Source organism: Neolamprologus multifasciatus, chromosome 22 (genome assembly GCF_963576455.1).
Source record: "Neolamprologus multifasciatus chromosome 22, fNeoMul1.2, whole genome shotgun sequence".
NCBI classification, from domain to species: domain Eukaryota; kingdom Metazoa; phylum Chordata; class Actinopteri; order Cichliformes; family Cichlidae; genus Neolamprologus; species Neolamprologus multifasciatus.
In genome coordinates, this window is record NC_140459.1 from 8,643,016 (window position 1) to 8,660,641 (window position 17,626).

A 17,626-nucleotide genomic window follows, 5' to 3' on the forward strand; every position below is an offset into this window, starting at 1 on the left:
TTTGCACAGTTTTTTTCTATTCTTGAGTCTGAGTGATGTCAAAGAGCAGTGACTTTGTAAATGAGCAGCCATGCTGTTTAAACCTTCTCTTTGTAAGGGGCAGCCAATCAAAGGGAAGTTGTCTGAGAGCCTGCACTAAGGCCCAGTGTACTAATCTAACCCAAGAGCCCAAAGATACTAAAACAGCGCTGATATGGAGATAACAGATCATCTTTAAAGTGTTGATGTGTTAATGATGAGATTCTCTCTGTATGACTCATTTTTTCCTGCCTCTCAACCAACCTGGTTGATATTGGTGATTGGCTGCCTCTCCTTGAGCCTGGTTCTTCCTGTTATAAAGGGAGTTCTTCCTTCCCACTGTCTCCAAGCGGTTGTTCATAGAGGGTCATGTGATTTGGGGGGTTTCTTTCTAATACTGTAAGGTCTTTACCTTAGAATATAAAGCACATTGAGGTGACTGTTATTGTGATTTGGCGCTATATACATAAAACTGATTGAACTGAACTGAAATGACTGTTTTTTTTTAATATACATTTCCTAGAAACAACGTCTCACAGTTATACAGTGACTGATTCTCGGTACAGCTAAAGTCTGTTGAGCTGCTCCGCTGGATGCATTTCGAACTTTGTGGCTTTATTAATGATTATTCCTGCTGGTCTTAGGATTGAACCAGCAATCCCCAGCATCACCCAAAAAAACAATATCTGAAAAGCTGGAGTGCCTTTCTGGCAAGGATGCAGATTCTGTAATTTCAGCGGTTAATAATGCATTTTTTAACGTATGGATAAATAATTAAACGTTGGACCCCTGGAATGAAAAATAGTCTCGTCTTCCTTAAGGCACTTTAAAGTCTTCTCCCCCATTAAGCAAGTCAGGGAATATCATTAACAGTAACTTTATCTCTGCTCGTTGCTGTTTCTTAATTCAAACAGGGTGCTGTGGAATTTTATAATAAGCCCAGTCGGAGGGAATATGGCTACAGAAGCCACTTAGCCGCTTAGTAACAAGATAGCATAATGGCATAATGGCAGGGCTCTCCCTCCAGCAAATAAAAAAAGCTGCAAAAATGTGAAAAAATGTACTAATTTGACAAATGCTCCATGCGTCTGAACTTTCTGCTGTGTAAGTGTTTTGTATTCCACTTACGGGTTGGCTAAAATCGAGTTAGGTCAAGAAGTGTTTTGCGAAAACGTCTCATCCTGGAGGGCTTCAAATTAAGTTATGGAGTCATTTTTTTATGACATGAGACAATTTGTTGTATACGAGAGACGAAACATTAGATTATTAACTTCCACTCCGACAGTGTAACAGCTTCACTGTTGCGTTTCTGCACTCACACTATTAAATCTGAGCTTGCAGCGGTTTCAGCAGCTAAAAACAAAAAACGGCTCGGGGATGTTGAAGTTGCAGTCCACGTGTGAACTCTCATGTCGATGGGTTTTACATAAAGTTTGCTGAGTGCATGTAAACCACATTTGACTACCAAGGTGTTGCAGGGACTGAAAACAGAAAATGCATGCTTGGTTGTCAATTCACTGGTTGCCAGCACTTTGGTGACAGTTGGAAGGAAAAACTTCCTTTTAACAGGAAGAAACCTCCAGCAGAACCAGGTTCAGAGAGGGGCGGGGCCATCTGCCATGACAGATTGACATGAGGGGAAGAAGGCGGGGCAAACGACACGCTGTGGAAGAGAGCAATCTAATGACAAATCTCTCACAGTGTGGTCAAAATGTTTGGATACTTTGTTAAAATGACTTTACAACTGTGTTTCTCATTCTTTCCCTTTATGTTTTAATAATAATAATAATGGATTGTATTTATATATGCCACTATTCATTCACACACTGGTGGAGGCAAGCTACGGTTGTAGCCACAGCTGCCCTGGGGCAGATTGACAGAAGCGAGGCTGCCATATCGCGCCATCGGCCCCCCAACACCAGTAGGCGGTAGGGTAAAGTGTCTTGCCCAAGGACACAATGACCAGGACACAGAGCCCGGGGATCGAACCGGCAACCTTCTGGTTACAGATACGCTTCCCAACCCCCTGAGCCACGGTCGCCCGTTTTAAGTGCCTACTTTACTGTACCAGACTACAGATTCTTCACAGGATACCTAAATATTGAGTTTAAGACTGGGAGCTGGTTAGCCACACAGCAAGAAGGTCCTGGGTTCAAATCCACCATGGCTGGGACATTTCTGAATGAGGGGACATCCAACACATCACTGGAAACAAAAGTTAATGGGTAAAATGCTAAAAATCTATGTGGACAATCTGTACCAAAAACAAGCACTGTGGGGAAAAAAAACAATGGGTCTGCTACACGCAACACTATATAATAATAAAAAGATGTTGCTGGGTTTCCTGTTGCTTCAATTTGTGGACAAAGAGACAATATGCTGTATCCATACTCTTTGCTGTTCTCCATCTCATCTCAGCTCTCACAGACCGAGAGGCAAGGTACACCGTGGACATATTGCCGGTCTGTCACAGACATTCACGCTCACACGTCGAACCTATTTAACCTAACATATATGTGTCTGGACTGCAGGACGAAGCCTAACCAGAGAGAACCCATGCAGGCACAGGAAGGACACAGAAAGACCCCAGCTAGCTGGTGGATCATATCCAGAAGCTTCTGGCTGTGCCATCAGCATCTCCCTATATCCATCCATCCATCCATTCTTTCTTTGCTGCTTATCCTTTTTCAGGATTCGTGGGGGGGCAGGAGCCTATCCCAACTGTGTTAAGGCGAGAGGCAGGAGACACAGACATTCACACCCTATGGGCGATTTAGAGTTTCCAATTAACCTATCCCCACTAACTGCATGTCTTTGGACTTTGGGAGGAAGCTGGAGTACCCGGAGTGAACCCATGCAAACTCCACACAGAAAGACCCCAGCCTGATGGTGGAATTGAATATAAATATTCAGACTCCTTCTCCTCTCTTCCTCCACTTTTTCCCTTGCAAAATATTTATATGAGCAGCTTCTACCATCTTCACAAACGGTTGTACCTCAGTTGTTCTAAAATGTTTTTGCAGTACTTGCAGTGGGATGCAAAAGTTTGGGCAACCTTGTTAATAGTCATTATTTTCCTGTATAAATCGTCTGTTGTTACAATAAAAAATGTCAGTTAAATATATCATATAGGAGACACACACAGTGATATTTGAGAAGTGAAATGAAGTTTATTGGATTTACAGAAAGTGTGCAATAATAAAAAACAAAATCAGGCAGGTGCATAAATTTGGGCACCACAAAAAAAGAAATGAAATCAATACTTAGTAGATCTGCCTTTTGCAGAAATTACAGCCTCTAAACGCTTCCTGTAGGTTCCAATGAGAGTCTGGATTGTGGTTGAAGGTATTTTGGACCATTTGTCTTTACAAAACATCTCTAGTTCATTCAGGTTTGATGGCTTCCGAGCATGGACAGCTCTCTCTAACTCACACCACAGATTTTCAATAATATTCAGGTCTGGGGACTGAGATGGCCGTTCCAGAGCGTTGTACTTGTTCCTCTGCATGAATGCCTTAGTGGATTTTGAGCAGCGTTTCTGGTCGTTGTCTTGTTGAAAGATCCAGCCCCAGCGCAGCTTCAGCTTTGTCACTGATTCCTGGACATTGGTCTCCAGAATCTGCTGATACTGAGTGGAATCCATGTGTCCCTCAACTTTGACAAGATTCCCAGTCCCTGCACTGGCCACACAGCCCCACAGCATGATGGAACCACCACATATTTACTGTAGGTAGCAGGTGTTTTTCTTGGAATGCCGTGTTCTTTTTCCTCCATGCATAACGCCCCTTGTTATGCTCAAATAACTCAATTTTAGTTTCATCAGTCCCCAGCACCTTATTCCAGAATGAAGCTGGCTTGTCCAAATGTGCTTTAGCAAACCTCAAGCGGCTCTGTTTGTGTTGTGGGCGGAGAAAAGGCTTCCTCTGCATCACTCTCACATACAGCATCTCCTTGTGTAAAGTGCGCCGAATGGTTGAACGATGCACAGCGACTCCATCTGCTGCAAGATGATGTTGTAGGTCTTTGGTGCTGGTCTGTGGGTCGACTCTGACTGTTCTCACCATTCGTCGCTTCTGTCTATCCGAGATTTTTCTTGGTCTGCCACTTCGAGCCTTAACTTGAACTGTGGTCTTCCATTTTCTCAATATGTTCCTAACTATGGAAACGAACAGCTTAAATCTCTGAGACAGCTTTCTGTGTCCTTCCCCTAAACCATGATGGTGAACAATCTTTGTCTTCAGGTCATTTGAGAGTTGTTTTGCGACCCCCATGTTGCTACTGTTCAGACAAAATTAAAAGAGGAGGGAAACTTACAAGTGACCCCCTTAAATACTCTTTCTCATTATTGGATTCACCTGTGTATGTAGGTCAGGGGTCGTTGAGCTTACCAAGCCAATTTGAGTTCCAATAATTAGTTCTACAGGTTTTGGAATCAATAAAATGCTAACAGTGCCCAAATGTATGCACTTGCCTGATTTTGTTTAAACAATTATTGCACACTTTCTGTAAATCCAATAAACTTCATTTCACTTCTCAAATATCACTGTGTGTGTCTCCTATATGATATATTTAACTGACATTTTTTATTGTAACAACCAACAATTTATACAGGAAAATAATGACTATTAACATGGCTGCCCAAACATTTGCATCCCACTGTATATTCATGACTTACAGCTGTGTTCTCATCAGATCTGAACTATCAGATGGACAATTTGTAGACACCTGTCGTAGTTAATTGTATAAATATCCTAAAACTTTTTCAAATGCTAGCAAAGAATGAGAAGTGCTCTTTCTGACGTGCACAATAACAAACTAAACCCAAGTAAATGAGAAAAACTGAGAAGAACTATTTGATGAAAGTGCACCAGATGTGATTTGTGTGGCCAGTAGTTTAAAAAGAAAATCAATATTCTCGCATTAATGTGATCATTTCTAAACACATTCTTTTCCCTGACTGCTTTTTTAACCTTCAGAAGCACTTTAATGTTTTCTGTGCTTACTTCTGTACATTTGAACAGAGCGGAGCACTTAGGCTCTTCTGTCTCCGTTTATATAAGGAGATGTTTATTTATCAACCAATGACTTAGAGCACTTCAGCTCTCTTGTTTCTGCCTCACTCGGGAGCAAATTTTGAGCTTCTAGGTGTTTAGCTGATGCTTGCTACCGTCACTGTGCTAAAAAGGTGCTCCGTTTTTTGTTTCTCTTTTCTTTTTGCGTTGCTAGATGACACATGACCAGTTGTGTTAAATATTACTCAGTGCTAGGCAACTAATAACTTACCCAAGTTACATAGCAGTAGTTTTGTTGTACCTCGATTGAAGTGACTGACATTGAAACAGATTGATCTGATGAGTCGTTGGAGTTTTTCTAAAAGAAAAAAAAAGCATTGGATGATTACCTGTATGCTCAAACTATGCTTGTTTTATTGGTGAACCTGTGCCTTTGGACCGTGATTAACAAACCCCTGGTGGTCTGAAGCCAACACACAAGTGCATTAAACCTGCAGTCTTTCTAATGGCCACTAGGGGGTGAAGCCTCTGGTTGCTAGAGGAAGTTTACTTAATAACAAAAATCTCCTCATTCATTCATTCGATACACATTTTTCTGATGAGTTCATGGTCTCGGTTGCTAGTTTCAGGGCTTGGTGAATACAACGTGTTGTTCATTTTACGTGAGGGTGAGTGTTCATGTTTCTAAGTCATATTAGTTTAAAAACACAATGCTGCTTTTCTTGAGGCTTCACAACACGACCTCAGTAACCATGGGTGATGGCACGCTGTCCGTCTTTTATATACAGTCTAATTCCAGCTAAGTCAAAATCACAGTTTCTGTAACGCAAATACATTTAAAACCACTTTAAAGGTGTTTTTCTTTTGGTTTTTAACCAAAAAGAAAACAAAAATTCTAATTCTTTTATTTTTTTTCCCCATAAAACAAACAAACAGTGACTGTACCATTACTCAGTTTCATCAAGAACACAAATGAATCCAAAAAATCTGCAGCGGTTCTCCTTTTAGTACAATAAATCATTAGTCCCACGAGCATTATCCGGTCCATCAAAGCTCCTTGTGCAGCACATTAACTCTCTGCTTTTGCTGGTCTGGGAAACAAATCACAATAACTCTTTCATAAATGTTGCAAGAAGAGTAAAACACAACCTGCAGTGCAGCACTTCTTCCCCTCCCCACAAAGTGAAAAGCGTGAGATGAAAGAACTTTTCTTAACATGTCGAAGTCATCAGACCATCACATTCATCACTGGGTCACCCTCCATCAGCAAAGTACTTCCTGCTCCATGGGGAGAAAAATTGATAGCACATTGTCTGTTTGCTCAATGGCTGCCTTAGATTACATGGTAAAACATATAGTTTCTTTTAAAGAGTCATTAAAGCTTCCTCCATGCGGCTTACATTTAAAAGCACCGACTGCACTTTCGTTTCCTCTTGTTGTACATACAGTAGAGTAGATATTTCTCAGGTGAGGGATATTTTAATACAAAAATGGAAACATGGGTCAATTACAGGTTTGGGTGCTTGAAGTGATTTAAAACATGCATGTAATTCATCTTAGGTAGTCTGAAACTTTAGCATCAACACTGATGAAAATGGCTTAAATAAGTTAAATAATTGCTAAAATTCCAATGCATAAAATGTTTTGCTGGTTTGAAAAGGTTCATAAACGATTCTACAACTACATGTGGCGACATAAGTGAAGGATTCCAAACTTCACACTTAATTTTTCTAAATAATTTATTTAACACGAACATTTCTTAGCAGTGAGGCGAATCACTTAATTGTCTAAACTTTAGTCAAAGGAGCTTGCAAAGAAAAGCGTCTGGACTTCTTTAAGTTACTTAAGTTTAAGTTACTTCAAGTAACTTAAAGTCCAGACGCTTTTCTTTGCAAGCTCCTTTGACTACGATGACCTGGATGACTGAGAACCTTCACAGACATGTCTAAACTTTAACTAAATGCTCCAGTCCCTTTGTATATAATTAATAGACAGACGTTTAATTTTGCCAACAGACCAACATTTCAACACTACTGTCTTCATCAGTCTTCAGATGATTGAAATGTTGCAATGGAATACAGTTTTAGTTTAATAATAATTTGATTAGATAGGAGTTTTTGAAAATTCTGGTCACAGATTTTAAATCAGTTTTCATCATTTGAGCCTCAGAAAGAAATAAATGTTATTTGCAATCTGTTACAGAAACGTTGTTTTGTTTTTAAATGTAAACACCTAAGGTTCAACACTCAAGTTCATACATGACTGAAACTCATTTGCTCTCCAGTATTTAGTCTCTGTCTCCATCTAGTGGCCAGATGGTAAACCTAACAATGAACATATCCTTGGCTGCCTCTGGTTTCTGTTAGAAAAATCCAAACCAGGAACATTTTTAGTATTCATTGTCTTTTTATTACTCCTTAATCAATACCAGTTTTTATAAATAACAGACATACGGTTAGAAATTGCTGTGTCAGCCATGGAAAGAAAGATCATAAGAAATTCGACAGAAAACAGGAATCAACAACTGGAATTGCTGCTTGTAAGAATGAAAATCACAATTTAAAACATTCAATGCAATTTGCATCAAAGTATTTTTTCCCCAAAGAACTACAATGATAAAACTCATTCCTCCTTAAAAAGGGATGAATGTCAAAGTCCACTGCAGGTCAAAGTCAAACAGGAGCAAAAGAGTCAAATTGTCAATACAGCCCTAAAAGCTTTCAGCCAGCAGAGTTTAATCAGGGCCCTTATTATAGTTTGCCATCACGAAAAAACTTGTTCTCCAAGAAAAGCAGCAGGATTCAAGTACAGATATGGCTGTGGAGGCAAAAAAAAAAAACGAACAGGAACCTAAACCTCTGAGATGCAGATTGAATACATGAACATCATAATGAGGCACAGAGCTGCCACGCTGACAGGAGGACTGACGGCCACAGACGCACACAAGTGTGAAATGATACAATCAAAGCCAAACATGGAAACATTTAGGAGTTCTGATTTTACACTACAAAGACTACAGATTGATGTCTTAAAAATGTAAAGTTCACTTCAAAGCCAGTCCCAGGAAGCTTTGGCCCTCAACACATCAACAGCATTTTCTCTCGAATGATTTTTGGTTAATGCACGTCTGTATGAGATTGAAACACAGCGAGTTTTACATTAAGTCCAGTAACAATCAAAGCTGCATGTAAAGACTTTATTTACAGTAACACAAGAAACCAGCGAATCATCCTTTTCTCTCTTACTGCAGCTCGACACTGTTCAAACACACCGCCCAGCAACTGTAATTAATACCATTAATAAAAAAAGGTGACACTTATAATAAAAAAGTTTCCAAACGCCACATATAAAAATCTAAACACTGAAAGTAATGCATCTGAACTGTATTTAAATGCTTTAAAACAAAAGAAGGCAGGTCGACCCCCTTTGGGAAAAAGTGGGGTCAAGTGTTTCGGGCCTTCCAAGTGCAGTCACTTATACCACGTCCCTCTCCACGCCTGTACCCCTCCTCTGACAGTCTTTTATTATGTGCTCAATCTTTTCAAGTAATTCCATGTATCAGTGGCAAACCCCCCCCTCAAAAAAACCCCAACAACTTTGTTTCAGTTTTTTTTTTTTTTTTTTGATTGTTCCAGTGTTTCCTCTGTCCATCACTGAGGACCAGTGTGTACAAAAAGTGCGAAAATTACAAAGCTCATTGCTGCACAGAACTACAAACCTAACAAAAACATAATCCCAGTTTGGCTCATGAGGAGAGCTTGGAGTAGCTTGGTGGTGAAAATTTGCGCTTCAGGTATTTGATTATGTAGAGAGGAAGACAGCTGACGAGTGTGATGGCGGACACCTTCCACAGGAAAGGCCAAGTCGTGATGAAGGACAAGTCTGGGAGAAGGAAAGAGGACAATCGTCAGAGTTCTGTCATAACTCCACAGGAAATTAGGAAAGGGTACAGCGACATGATCGCGCTCTAAAATTATGTTGGTGATTGCGTACTGGTCAAAGCATGAAAATAAAAACGTAAACACGTGAGATGAAAACGACCCACACGACAAAATAAACCCAAGAACATAAGATGATGCAAACAAACAGATGCAAGACCAGATATATAATATCAGAGACAGATGAAGGAGAAAGAAGTGAATTCACAGGCTGTACACCTACCAAGGAAAGCTCCCAACGACACCCTGCCTATGCCTGTTGCCGACACATAGAAGCAAAAGAAGTGCAGCAGAAACAGTGAGTGCAGTGCAAAAAGGTTAGCAGTGAAGACAGAAATAAAAATAGGACAGACAGAGAGAGAAGAAAAAGACTGAGGAGGGAATAAAAGCACAGAGCTGAGGGTTTAAACAACAGTGCAACACTTAGGTGCCAAGTAGTGTTACATCAAACTAAAAAGAGCGGGCACAGCGAAGAAGAAGGTGGTTCCTTGAAGTACTCAGACCAATCAATACTGGACGTATCAAACCAAAAGTAAAAGCCTCACACCGACTGTTCAAGCTGTTCACAAGCAGGTTAGTTGACTGTTTCGCAACTGAAAAATAGCATATTTGCATCACTCTTCATGGTTGTTCAGACTAAGGTTTGATTTAGCAGATTAAAGTACAACAATAAGTTCTCATACAACCTTTCATGTAACTATTTGATAAGATTTTTAAATATAAAGATATTCTATTATCTCCTGAAATCTTAAATGTTTAAAAGCTCAGTAAACCAGTAGTGAAAAACTCAGAGGAAAGGTATACCTACCAAAGTACTCGTTGAGGAAGGCGAGTGAGGCGAGGTAGCAACCCAGGCTGAAGAACTCAGCCACCACCATGAGCCAGTGCCAAGTGCGGATCGTCAGCGCCACCATCAGCAGCTCAGTCAGGATGAGCGCCGTGAAGGAGATGGCAACCACGTGAACGAACTCCGACTCAAACAGCACCAGCGCGCCGTACATAAGGATGCCCCCTGGTGGCGCCAAAGGAAACATGCGGACTTTAAAAACTTTTTTGCGCGATTAGGTCTGGTCTAAGTGTCTGGGCTTAACTAAAATTACATTACTCATTATTCATTCAGGACTTGCTGTGCACCAGATCTCCCTTTAAGAAATCACGATTGTTTTCTAAAGATTAACTGGCCCAGTCTATCAGTTTCATCAACAGTGGTCTGGGACACTGAGTTAAGGATTATGGTGTCTGCAGATAAGGACTGATTCAATAACATTATTTATGAGGCTGAAGGATCCACAATGACTTCCAGTGTGTCTCACTCTTGAGTGTCCAGACACACACTCATCCTTGGGCGCCTGCTGTATCTTGATAGCCTTTCATTTTATCATAACACTACACAAATTGAGCTTAATAGCCTATAACTGATCACGTAATTGCTTTTTCATATTGGCTTAATACAGCGCATTCCACCGACTCAAAGTCTGTAATAAATTATGCCCGATCAGTTCCTAATATTTTCTTCCTTTCATATTGCTTTTTTTCCCTCTCCACATACCGAGTATTGGCCTTTAATTAAAAACCTCGAGCTGTCAGGAAGCCACGCTTGAGCAAGAACATAGATCTTTCTCACTCGCTGCATGGCTTAGCGATTACAGAAATATCGATTTACTGGACAGACAAAAGCTTGCATGTAAAAGCGGATGGCAGTTGGAAACCTTAGATACTGAGAAACGGACTGTGCAAGGGTTTGAAGGGGCCCTGGGACTGTGCTACTAAACAATGCACAAATGATGAAATGGTGGCTGAAGAGTTGCTCTGACAGTTTAAAGATAGAATCACGCTGTAGACGGTTCTGCTATAACTTGAAAGTTGATTTTAGGAAGCAAATGTGAGTGAATGATAAGGAAAAACACACCTTGATAGACACTGATCAAAACCCAAATGAGGAAAGTCTTGAAAGACAATGAACGTCCCTGAAAGAGAGAAAAACATGTTGTTACTTGTTTAAATTCTAATGAAGGAAAGCTGTCAAAAACAGATTAAAAAAATGGGATTAAACCTTAGTGAGGTCCTTATAAAGCTCTGGGTAGAGCAGGGCCATTTCTGGCTTCACATCTTGGTCCAGCACCAGGGAGAATACAGGAAACATGGTGTAGATAGTCGCATACCTACACACAAAGTAAAAAAAAGAAAGAAATGAGAGATGAAGACAGGAGAGGCAACAAAACTGAAGGTTATATGATCGAATACTGTAGAAGCTTGCATCAGGGTTATGCTGTTGTGAAGCCGTCCTTACACTGGCCCCATGAGACTTCAGGTACTCACCCGACCATGAGGAAACCCTGGTACAGAGGCACGGAGGCAAAGTAGAAGATGGAGGAGAAGACGGCCTGAGGACAGGACACAAAACTGGTGTCATAAAGTCACCGAATGAGGAATTTTAATGCCCCCGCTGTGGGGAATTTGTCATTTCGTTTTAACCGCAAAACAACTTTCATGATGAACTCATTAGGAACGATCAAAAGCAAAATATAGGCTCAAAATATGTAACAAGAAACATACAGCATTTGTAGTGTTTTGTCTGTGTTTTAATTTAACTATCGCTGTACCTGCATGGTGGAGATGATCATGCCCCTGTGCATGACAAACTGGCCAAGCGCTGCAGAACGCTTGTAGCTGTTCCTGCCGTGAACCATGAGCAGGCGGCCAATGTGCTTAAACTGAGTGATGGAGAAGTCTGCAGCCAGCGACGCCTGCTTCCCTTCCTATGTGAAACAAACAGAATAAAGATGCTAAGCTAAAGTAGAACAAGTAGAGCAACTTTTTTAAATTTCTTTTTTCTTCACATTTAAAGACATGCCACTTCGTTTTATCAGTTTTATAACTGAGGGATCTGAGTCAAGGTTTTTAGAGTTTTTATGACCAAATTAAGTTACTGGACCTAATGCAAGATAAGACACACAAGGTCTGAATGAAATGTGCAGCAGGCTTTACCTTTCCTTCAATCCCGATGCCACAGTCTGCAGCCTGGATCATACTGACATCATTTCCTCCGTCACCTGCCACAAAATTACAAATTACATGATGAAGTTTCTAGAAGTAGCAGCTGGAATGGGCACTTTTAAATCAGTGAGTTTTCACTGCCATCTTGTGGACACATGCAGTAATACTCAGTCTAAGACTACATGAATCTTTCTCTAACCCAACTAAAATCAGTGATGTTAAACGGTCACATCTGGGATGTGACGGTTAAGGGACTGTGAAATTATGTTTTTCTCTGAAGCACTTTACAAACCAGTTCAGCTTTTATCCCAAACACGAGTATGAAATCGGTCTGGTTTGATTTGTCTGTTCACCAGAGTTTTATAAATGGTAAACACTTTCCACTCGAAAGGATGGGACTGAATTCACACAGATATTTTCTCCTGCTAACAGATTTTCCCAGGCTGTTTGTGGATCGCAGCCAAATGCCTTGTGGGCAAGCAGGTCTGCCGCCCCTATATCTGTCAACGCTTACCTATGGCGCAGGTTCTGTTGGCTGTGTGCTGTTGGAGGAGTCTGACGATCTGAGCTTTCTGAGTTGGAGAGCAGCGACAGCAGACCACCGCTGGACACTGACATGCCAGCTCCACAAACTCGTGCTCATAGTACCTCAGACACACCTGTAGCACCACAAAGGAAGTAGCATACATTAAAAAGAAAACTAACAAAAACAAAACAAAAAAACAAAAGTTGTGTGACATAAATTAACTTGTTGACCAGAAGAATGAAAACAGTGACTGGAAATGTTAAATTTTTGCTTAACTACTTTTTTTTTTTTTTTTTAAATTTAGCTTAATGTTCCAGTTGTTTTTATTATCTTTCCCTCTCCAACTCCTCCACTTCTTGGGTGAACTCCAAAGTGTTCGTTTTGGCTAAGAAGTACACCCTCAACATCATCGGCTGTGTAAGCGTCACTGCACTGCACTGTAGTACCTCTAAGGAGTCTCCTGAGATGACCAGAGCACAGTCATGTTTCCTTCTGAAGGCGTTCAGCTCCAGATGGGCCTCTCCTCTGTTTGAGACCTGCTCGAGAGCCACACAATACAATTATCCACAAGATCATTTAAGCTTTTTGTTATCGCACATTTAATCTTAGTAAACAGCTATCTGTTTTGGCAAATGCAAAGTGGACAAGATGTTCGCTGCCATAAGTTTTCCATTTACTCTTTGAAGTTTACTTATAGACCCATTTCTACTAATCAGGCAGGCAGGCTTCTCTTACATGCAGGTAGACAGTCTGTATAGAGGCAAAATGCAATCGTGAAATGAAGAGCTAACATAATATATATGCTTTTAGAAAAGTGGATAGAAAAGTAGTTTTTAATACAGCCATACACACCTGCCCACTCCCTTAGGTCTGCCAATCAGCAGCTCTTTAAGGTGCCGAACACCAAGGGTAAATTTAGAGGTGACGTGCTTTTGCTGTAGCTGCTCCAAAGTTGTAGCACGATTGGCCCTTGCACATTAGGCAGACCTCTTCTCTTTCTGATTTTAAATCTCTTCTTAAAACATATTTATTTGCTGAAGCCTTTGGCACATTTTAAGAGATTGACTCTGTTTTACTATTTTTTCTAATTCTCTAATTTTTAACATGTTTTATTGTTTATGCTATTTGTATATGTCGTTCAGGGGGTTTGGAAGCTCATCTTGTGACCGGAAGGTTGCCGGTTCGATCCCCAGCTCTGTCTGTCCTGGTTGTTGTGTCCCTGGGCAAGACACTTCACCTACCGCCTACTGGTGTTGGCCAGAGGGGCCGATATGGCAGCCTCGCCTCTGTCAGCCTGCCCCAGGGCAGCTGTGGCTACAACTGTAGCTGCCTCCACCAGTGTGTGAATGTGAGAGTGAACGAATAGTCGAATTGTAATGAAAAGCACTTTGAGGGTCTCTAAAAGCGCTATATAAATGCAATCCATTATTATTATTAACGCGATTTAAAAGAGTAGTTTTATTTTAAACTTCTTTAAAAATAAAGGTGGTATGGCAACCATAATCTCTTATCATCCCTCCCTGAAATACTGAGAGTTACACCCAGAGTGTGAAGCAGCCAACTAGCCGACGGGTCCTTTTATGCAAACACTTTATGTTTTCAAATAAAACAGCGTACTGGTCTGAAGACGTGGATGTCTTGGTTCCTGGAAACCAAATGAGAGCTTTTAGCGATGCACGTAGCCGTCTCAAGCTTGTCCCCAGTCAGCATCCAGATCTGAGAAGAAAACAACATGAAGAAACACAAAGTGTTACAGAAACAGCACAAAAATGGAGTAAAATTAAACAAATAAGATCTTCAGTTATCTCCAACACTTTATGGTTAATTAACATGAAAATACATCAAATTCTGATTAGGTGTAATATTATAGTTTTCCTGCTTTTTATCCCTCCTGAAGTAATTATTAAGCAACTTTCCTTCAAGGCATCAATATTGTTATTTAAACATAATGCTAAAAAGCAGCAAAGTGAATTTTTTCTTCAGTCTTGATTGAGAAAAATTAAGCGGATAAATCCAAAGCATGTTTTAATCTAATTATTTAATCTAATTATTTCTTCCACCTTTTTCTTTTACTCCCTTGCATTAACGCTACCATGTCACTATTACTTTAATACTTTTGTTGGACTGCAACAAAGTAAATAAATCAAAGTGGAGATGATCTGAAGAAAAAAAAAAAAAAAGCATCAGTCTGGCATCCAGTTTTATTTCTGCACCAACCTTGATGCCAGCATTTCTAAGCAGCTCCAGCGTGGGCCTGACGTCTGCTTGTAGCTGGTCTTCCACACCAGTCAGACACAGAAGCTCCATCTCTCGCTCGAGACTCTCCACCACTGCTGCGACCTTCAGGGTTCGATCGTGGATACTCAGTTTCGCTTGATTGTAGCGATTCTGCACAAAAAAAAGGAGAAAGAACAAACATAACGAATAAAATCATGAAGCAATTCAGAGCTTCAGAACAGCAAATAGTGGACACGCCTGTTATTCTCCCTTTAGAGTAGTGTGAACTGCAGAGGCTACAAACCCAATAAATGTATTTACAGGCAAACATGAAAGTAATCTGATGATGGGTTTGTGGTTGTTTACTAATGTCAAAGATTTCTTTTTTTATGAGTTACTTAAACATTTGTTTCATCTACTCTTCTTTCATTATTTTGTTTATGACAGTTATATCAGTAAGTGTGAGTTAAAAGAACCATGAACTTCACCCTCAAAAATGACCGTACAATGAAAACACATATTTAGATTTTCATTTGGAGGGCTGTCAAAGCAGACTATATTAGATTTAAAGAGGTACACATCGTTCCTTATAAACCAACAACTGATAAACCCGCATACCTCAAAGTCCTGATACTGCTCCTCAGATAAACACTTCTTCGCCACTACCAGAGTCCTCAGGCCCTCTCTGGCCATGTTCCCACACTGAAAGGAAGGAGATCAGAGATCTATTTCAGGGGTGTTTCAGTCTCAAGTATCTTTCAAAAGCTTCATCGCTCTTGACTGAAGTAGAAGATGTTGTGTATTTACAATAAATGTTTGCGTACGTTTCCCCGAGATGAATTTCAATCAAATCTAGGGCAGATAAGTTCTTCTATTAGAGCAGCTGCTGTGCAAGTACACCATGCAGACACTACTGTCAATAACAGCATATTGTTACCAACACCAAAAGAAATCAATATTGAATAACATCCCCTGTGGTGAAATTCAGAGGACACAGTAAAACAAAGGGATGGATGGCAGTTTATTTTTGATATGAAACACCAATAGGGGCAATCTGTCCACTTGATTGGTTATTGACAAGCTGAGTAACTGCAGCGCGTTGATCTGACAACGGGATATTACGGCCAACAGGACATCATTAGCACCATTGTTCAAGAATATGACATACTGTAATTACTTCAACTTTATCTAGGTCACTAATTAAATCAAAAGCTGCCCCCGGTGCTAAATGACTCAATAATGCCAATATAATTATGAACATATGCGCACAAGACCTTCGACCACCAAACTGGTGTAGGTGGCCTGTTGATCTTTTGATGAAATGTCCCCATTAATAGAGATGCCATAAGCAGCTAAGCTCTCGTATATTTGTTATTCATGTTGGTTATTTTATTACTTTACATAAGTAGAAACAAATGAGAGAAATACTGGCAGAGTTCCCACATGTGACAATGTTTAAGACACAGTAGATTCAACATGTATCATCTTTATTATAGAAAGACTACATTTAGTATACATTAAATCAACATGCCTTTTAAGACATGAAATTGCATAACATATTTTTAAAGCAGGTGTTTTTCAGCATAACTTTTATTTATTTAGTTTGAGTTCAACAACTGTATTTAAAATCTTTTATATTTAAAGCTCCACAATCCCTTAACTATTATGTTATGTGAGAACAGCATGCGTCAACAGTTCACACAAAAATGTTTTGAGGATGCACACAGACTGATTAGAGCACAATGTTTCTTGTCCCTGCTCCAAAACCTGTAATTATGCTGTCTGCCCATCATTTTACATAGACTGTAATTACAAGTAGCCAAGAAGAAAAACTGGTTACATCAGCCCTAACTCCAATTCTGAGTCAGAGATATTGAGAATTTCGGGCAGTGACGATCTAAAAGATCTACAAATCGGGGACCTATCCGGGAGTCAGTTAAACCAGGTTCCTTCAGCATAAGCAAAGTTATATTCAAGACCTTTTTAATGGTGTTTAGAATGAAACTGAATCTTAGAAAGACCAATCAGGTAACAGGCTTTATCTGGCAGCTGTCGCACTGCACCAATCCAAGCGTGCTGCCTTACAGTAACTGTGTGCAAACACATGGACCACTTAAGAGTGCAGGAATAGTGTCACCAACTCATCCTGCTCAGTTTAGGGTACATCATGTACAAAATAACAACCAAAATTTAACTAAATAACTTTAATGGAATTTGCGCTTCTTTGATCCAGTTCTGTCCAAACTATATTTAAAGGAAGCATCCAGTAAAATCTTTGATACGACTCAAATTTGTACCTCTTCTTCCAACCAGTCGTTATACTGGACGATGCTCGCCATGGCAACATCAGCACCCTTCATGTAGAAAGTGATATCCCCCGTTGACTCCTCCTAAATAGTTGGAAAATAAAAATAGCTACGTTTCTTCTAAATGTGAAGGCATTACTGTGGAAACTAAGCTAAACAGAAGCAACAATAAACAGAATTACAAGATTAGGTTCAAACCTATCTTAAAAATTAGCCTTCATTATGTGCAGGAATAACAGAAACAGGCATGACTCAGACCACACAACGAGGAGGATATCATTATACACACCCGAACAATGATGCCCATCCTTTTGCTCTCAGAGGTGAAGGGGAAGATCTGCAGGATGTAAAAGGAGAGAATCTGTCCAGAGGGAGTCTTCAGCTGCAGGGAGGTCAGGTCTCTGTTCACCAGGGTCAAACCAACGCTTTCTGTCCACCGCACCAGCGCCACCTGAGGAAGATTTGATGCTTTGATTATAATAAAACAGCAAGATATACTTGTTCACAATGTTTGAGGATCAAATGAAAATACTTAAAATCTTTATTTTAGGATGAATGTTTACTAAAACTAATAGGTTAATGAGAAAATCACTTTATGTAGGAAAGAAAATG

At 40.1% G+C, this 17,626-nt stretch overlaps 1 protein-coding gene across 4 annotated transcripts in view; it reads right to left on the reverse strand.

Annotated features, from left to right (window-relative positions):
- Positions 1–17,626, reverse strand: part of atp9b (ATPase phospholipid transporting 9B) — a 58,239-nt gene that overhangs the window by 7,721 nt on the left and 32,892 nt on the right. For 2 of the 4 annotated variants that reach the window (XM_085148008.1, XM_085148011.1), the window contains 15 exons: positions 17,304–17,465; positions 17,006–17,098; positions 15,327–15,410; positions 14,709–14,879; positions 14,109–14,207; positions 12,938–13,027; positions 12,480–12,624; positions 11,957–12,021; positions 11,572–11,727; positions 11,288–11,352; positions 11,022–11,130; positions 10,878–10,935; positions 9,777–9,980; positions 9,192–9,224; positions 7,417–8,912 (listed from right to left, as the gene is read on the reverse strand). In XM_085148008.1, coding sequence (XP_085004134.1) covers positions 8,776–8,912; positions 9,192–9,224; positions 9,777–9,980; positions 10,878–10,935; positions 11,022–11,130; positions 11,288–11,352; positions 11,572–11,727; positions 11,957–12,021; positions 12,480–12,624; positions 12,938–13,027; positions 14,109–14,207; positions 14,709–14,879; positions 15,327–15,410; positions 17,006–17,098; positions 17,304–17,465 — 1,671 coding nt within the window. In that variant the 3' untranslated portion in view covers positions 7,417–8,775. Of the gene's footprint in view, positions 1–7,416; positions 8,913–9,191; positions 9,225–9,776; positions 9,981–10,877; positions 10,936–11,021; positions 11,131–11,287; positions 11,353–11,571; positions 11,728–11,956; positions 12,022–12,479; positions 12,625–12,937; positions 13,028–14,108; positions 14,208–14,708; positions 14,880–15,326; positions 15,411–17,005; positions 17,099–17,303; positions 17,466–17,626 lie in introns of those variants that run through there. The other 2 variants (XM_085148009.1, XM_085148012.1) reach the window with 2 other exon arrangements.